At 49.6% G+C, this 5,000-nt stretch overlaps 1 protein-coding gene across 3 annotated transcripts in view; it reads right to left on the reverse strand.

The window, feature by feature from the left end:
* Nucleotides 1-3,673: 3,673 nt before the first annotated feature.
* pcdh18b (protocadherin 18b) overlaps nt 3,674-5,000 on the reverse strand; it is a 10,188-nt gene continuing 8,861 nt past the window's right edge. For all 3 annotated transcript variants that reach the window (XM_079351709.1, XM_079351710.1, XM_079351708.1), the window contains exon 4: nt 3,674-5,000. This exon is cut by the window's right edge and continues 106 nt beyond it. In XM_079351709.1, the coding sequence (XP_079207835.1) occupies nt 4,175-5,000 (826 nt within the window). In that variant the 3' untranslated portion in view covers nt 3,674-4,174.

Consider the following 5,000-nt stretch of genomic DNA (forward strand, 5'->3'; position numbering starts at 1 on the left):
AAAAAGAATAGAAGATACAAGAATTGAATTAAAAAACAGAAGAGGCAGAGAACACACACACACACTGGAGTACACACACACACACACACAATGAACATAGGGCTGGCACTGGTTAGATAATGGACATCACCTAAACAATAGCTGCCGTGTGTGTGTGTGAGAGAATCCACTTTTAAAATCAAACATGTATTCTTTCATCGTCTCCATGACAACAGCTAAAAGTCGACCACATGACATGGAGCTTTAGGGGTACTCAGTCTGCAGAGCCTTAGGTAGAGAACGGGCTCAATAGTTCATGCGGACCAGAAGAGCAGTTTGGTCTGGTAGCAGGAGAGGTGCCATGTCAATTCTGCTGACGGGCCTCTGAGCAAGGCACCAAACACCCAACAGCTCAGGAGAGTTCCTTGTGTGCATCCCTGTGACCGCTCTCCATCAGTGCAAACCTGCAGGATCCCGTCTGAGCACGTGTGTATGGAAGACCAACACCTGACTTTAACGCGTAAACGAGCGTGTTGTTGGCGTGTTCAAAGTCACAGGGTTTTACGCTTTCTTTCTTTCAGAGTGACAAACAGGTCGCTGCCTTTAAAACTCCCCCCGTGTCTCAGATCCTGGGACTTCTTTAAACCTGTAGACCAGTGGTGTCCAAACTTTTTTTCTTGCGGGCCCAAATTGTGGCGTTAGAATGGCTCACGGGCCACAGGGTTTTTTTGTTTTTTTTTTAAATATTGGAGGGAACTTTTTGTATTTTGACCTCTTCAAAAAATAATGTAAACACACAATAACTAACTGCAGTGGGAAACTGTTGTGTTCTAATTTTTTGTAAAGAATAGTCAGGCTTTTATAGGTCTCCCTCGCTAACATGAAAAATAAAAAAAAAGAACGAAATATGTCATCTGATGAGGCCTGGGGCCAAAATCTTCTGATTCTTCGATTTGAAGTCAAGGGCCACAAAAAATCCACTCAAGGGCCACAAATGGCCCCCGGGCCGCACTTTGGACACCCCTGCTGTAGGTGATCACGAGGTAAACTCCTTTAAAAAGTGGACTGTGGCTGCTTCCCTTATGTGCGTCTTGTCCTCCATGTTGTCTCCTCCACTTGCTTCTTAGTCCCGCCCACCAGTCACCAACCTTTGATTAGAAATAATACAGTGTGTGTGTGTGTGTGTGTGTGTGTGTTTGATTAGAAATAATACAATGTGTGTGTGTGTGTGTTTGATTAGAAATAATACAGTGTGTGTGTGTGTGTGTGTTTGATTAGAAATAATACAGTGTGTGTGTGTGTGTTTGATTAGAAATAATACAGTGTGTGTGTGTTTGATTAGAAATAATACAATGTGTGTGTGTGTTTGATTAGAAATAATACAGTGTGTGTGTGTGTTTGATTAGAAATAATACAGTGTGTGTGTGTGTGCTTTGATTAGAAATAATACAGTGTGTGTGTGTGTGTGTGTGTTTGATTAGAAATAATACAGTGTGTGTGTGTGTGTGTTTGATTAGAAATAATACAGTGTGTGTGTGTGTGTTTGATTAGAAATAATACAGTGTGTGTGTGTGTGTGTGTTTGATTAGAAATAATACAGTGTGTGTGTTTGATTAGAAATAATACAGTGTGTGTGTGTGTGTGTGTGTTTGATTAGAATAATACAGTGTGTGTGTTTGATTAGAAATAATACAGTGTGTGTGTGTGTGTGTTTGATTAGAAATAATACAGTGTGTGTGTGTGTGTGTGTGTGTGTGTGTTTGATTAGAAATAATACAGTGTGTGTGTGTGTGTGTGTGTGTGTTTCATTAGAAATAATACAATGTGTGTGTGTGTTTGATTAGAAATAATTGTGTGTGTGTGTCAGCTGAAGAATTGACAGCTGAACGTGATCAGCTGATGTGGCATCATGTGACGCTGTCGAGGAAACGACGTCTCATGTGTCTTAAAGCTGATTTCCTCGGTCCTCTCTCCTCGGCTTCCTCCGGAAGTGGAGGGGACAACTCGGAGGACACTCGGTGCAAATAAGGGACTTGAGATTGAGCCTGTGTTGTGCTGCAGCCTCCATCCGGCTGCAGTGTGTTGGTTCGTCCTGCAGGGGGCTCTGTTTATCTGTGCTGCAGCAGTGATGTGGTGAGGACTGGCTGCTGGACTCACTGGGTTGCAGTGCACTCAGTGAACCTCTAGGTGTCACTGCTACTCTGGCTAAGGGAGGGGGATCTCTATCAGAGCCCTCAGCGGCCCCCCAGCAGCTTCAGCAGCAGCGTACCTCCTCTGATCCTTTGTGTTCAGACAAATCAAGAGGCTGGATGACGACGGACACGGTGCAGAGCCACTCTGAGGGTCTCTGTGGGTTTCTGAGGGTCTCTGTGGGTCTATGTGGGTTCCTGAGGGTCTCTGTGGGTCTATAAGGGTCTATGTGGGTTCCTGAGGGTCTCTGTGGGTCTATGAGGGTCTCTGGGGGTCTATGAGGGTCTCTGGGGGTCTATGAGGGTCTCTGGGGGTCTATGAGGGTCTCTGTGGGTCTATGAGGGTCTCTTAGGTCTCTGTGGGTCTATGAGGGTCTCTTAGGTCTCTGTGGGTCTATGAGGGTCTCTGTGGGTCTCTGTTTATACTTTCTGCAGAAAAACGTTCTTGTGACAGACGAAGAGACGACAAACGCTGAACCTCACCTCACGACGCTTAGACTTAGAGCGGGGTCAAACTGGTGAGGGATTTAGACTGGTGATGGGTCAAACTGGTGAGGGATTTAGACTGGTGATGGGTCAGACTGGTGAGGCGTTTAGACTGGTGAGGGGGCAGACTGGTGAGGGGTCAAACTGGTGAGGGATTTAGACTGGTGATGGGTCAGACTGGTGAGGCGTTTAGACTGGTGAGGGGGCAGACTGGTGAGGGGTCAAACTGGTGAGGGATTTAGACTGGTGATGGGTCAGACTGGTGAGGCGTTTAGACCGGTGAGGGGTCAGACTGGTGAGGGGTCAAACTGGTGAGGGGGTCAGACTGGTGAGGGACTTCGACTGGTGAGGGGGTCAGACTGGTGAGGGAGTCAGACTGGTGAGGGGGTCAGACTGGTGAGGGGTCAGACTGGTGAGGGGTCAGACTGGTGAGGGGTTCAGACTGGTGAGGGGGTCAGACTGGTGAAGGGGTCAGACTGGTGAGGGGGTCAGACTGGTGAGGGGGTCAGACTGGTGAGGGGGTCAGACTGGTGAAGGGGTCAGACTGGTGAGGGGGTCAGACTGGTGATGGGTCAGACTGGTGAGGCGTTTAGACCGGTGAGGGGTCAGACTGGTGAGGGGTCAAACTGGTGAGGGGGTCAGACTGGTGAGGGACTTCGACTGGTGAGGGGGTCAGACTGGTGAGGGAGTCAGACTGGTGAGGGGGTCAGACTGGTGAGGGGTCAGACTGGTGAGGGGTCAGACTGGTGAGGGGTTCAGACTGGTGAGGGGGTCAGACTGGTGAAGGGGTCAGACTGGTGAGGGGGTCAGACTGGTGAGGGGGTCAGACTGGTGAAGGGGTCAGACTGGTGAGGGGGTCAGACTGGTGAGGGGGTCAGACTGGTGAAGGGGTCAGACTGGTGAGGGGGTCAGACTGGTGAGGGGTCAGACTAGTGAGGGGTCTGGCCTATAAGTGAACTGGTGCTGGTTGGTGATGGTGCTGGGGCTCCACCGGTGGTCTCTCATTAAAGACACAAAGGTATGAGTATATTATTTTTATTGTGTGCCTTCCTCGCTCCACAAGAATCCACAAAGACGAGTGTCCATTAAGTCAAGAATATAGAGACGTTTACATATCATCATTGTGACGAATCAGAAAGAAGCACGATACAAAAGACGGTTTAAATAGTAAGAATGTCGATCGCATGTCAAAGTTTGATTCCACGTGTTTGTACTCAACATGCATCATAAATATAAAAATAGACTTCTGATTAATGTATTTACACTTTTTTTATAAATATAAGAATACAAATGTATTTTTAAAATACAAAGATAAATACAGTCACATAGTGTACATTGTGTACCAAACCAGCAATAACAAACATTTTTGGATATTTAGCATTCACAAAACACAGTTATTACATTAGAAATGCAACTTTAACGACACTTGCACGTCTTTTTTTTTCTCGGTTCATACTTCACGTTTCTTTTTGCCGCTCGCAGTCAGTGAGCGATGAATAATAAATAAGGAAGCAGGACGTCTAGCTCTGCCGGACGTCCTGTAACAGTTTGTTGATCTCGGCCACCAGCTCGCTGGCGTCCACCAGCTCGTGTCGGCTGTCGCTGCGTTTGCCGTGAAGGTGGCTGAGCACCGAGTCAAAATCATCCTCCTCATAGTTCTCTGGGATCTCCTCCATGGCTGGCAGCCACTTGGAAGAGGGCCCGGGGAGCGGCACCGACACCTGCACCGGAACCGGGGCGGGCTGCACCAGAGTGGGGCTGACCAGGGCCGTGAGCAGAGGGCTGCTGTGGGGTTTAGGGGCGTGGCTGCTGTTCTGGGGGCTGCTTTTTGGCGCCTGGGAGCCCAGCTTGGTGCTGGGTTTCAGGGTGTGGTAGCTGCCCCCCTGGTGGTGTCCTGATGGGCCGATACTGCTCCCCGGATTCTGGAAGTGGGTGTTGGCGGCCCAGGCTGCGACGCCCTGCTGGTGGACCGAGGGGTTAGATTTTCCAGGGAGGTGGCCTCTCCTGCGGTCTAAAGATCCGGTCATAGGAACCCCCACTCCACTAAGACCGGTCGCCTTCTGGGTCTCGTTGACCTGGATGTACGAATCCAGACCCTGAGGGAGTAACCGCTGGAAAACGCTGCTCATCTCAGACAGCAGCGACGTCCCACACAAGTCTTCATCCCCGGCCTCGCCCCTCCTGTCCTGTCCCTCCTCCTCCCCATCGACGTCCTCGCTGCACACGTCCTTGCCAAAGGTGGAGAAGCTCTGGTTGCGGGCGGGGCCGGCGTCAGTGCAGGGCTGAGGGGTCTTTTCCTGGGACAGCTCAGTGGCTTGGCGGGCTTCTTCCCCAGGGATGTAGAGG

This window comes from Symphodus melops (genome assembly GCF_947650265.1).
Source record: "Symphodus melops genome assembly, chromosome: 9".
Taxonomy (NCBI): domain Eukaryota; kingdom Metazoa; phylum Chordata; class Actinopteri; order Labriformes; family Labridae; genus Symphodus; species Symphodus melops.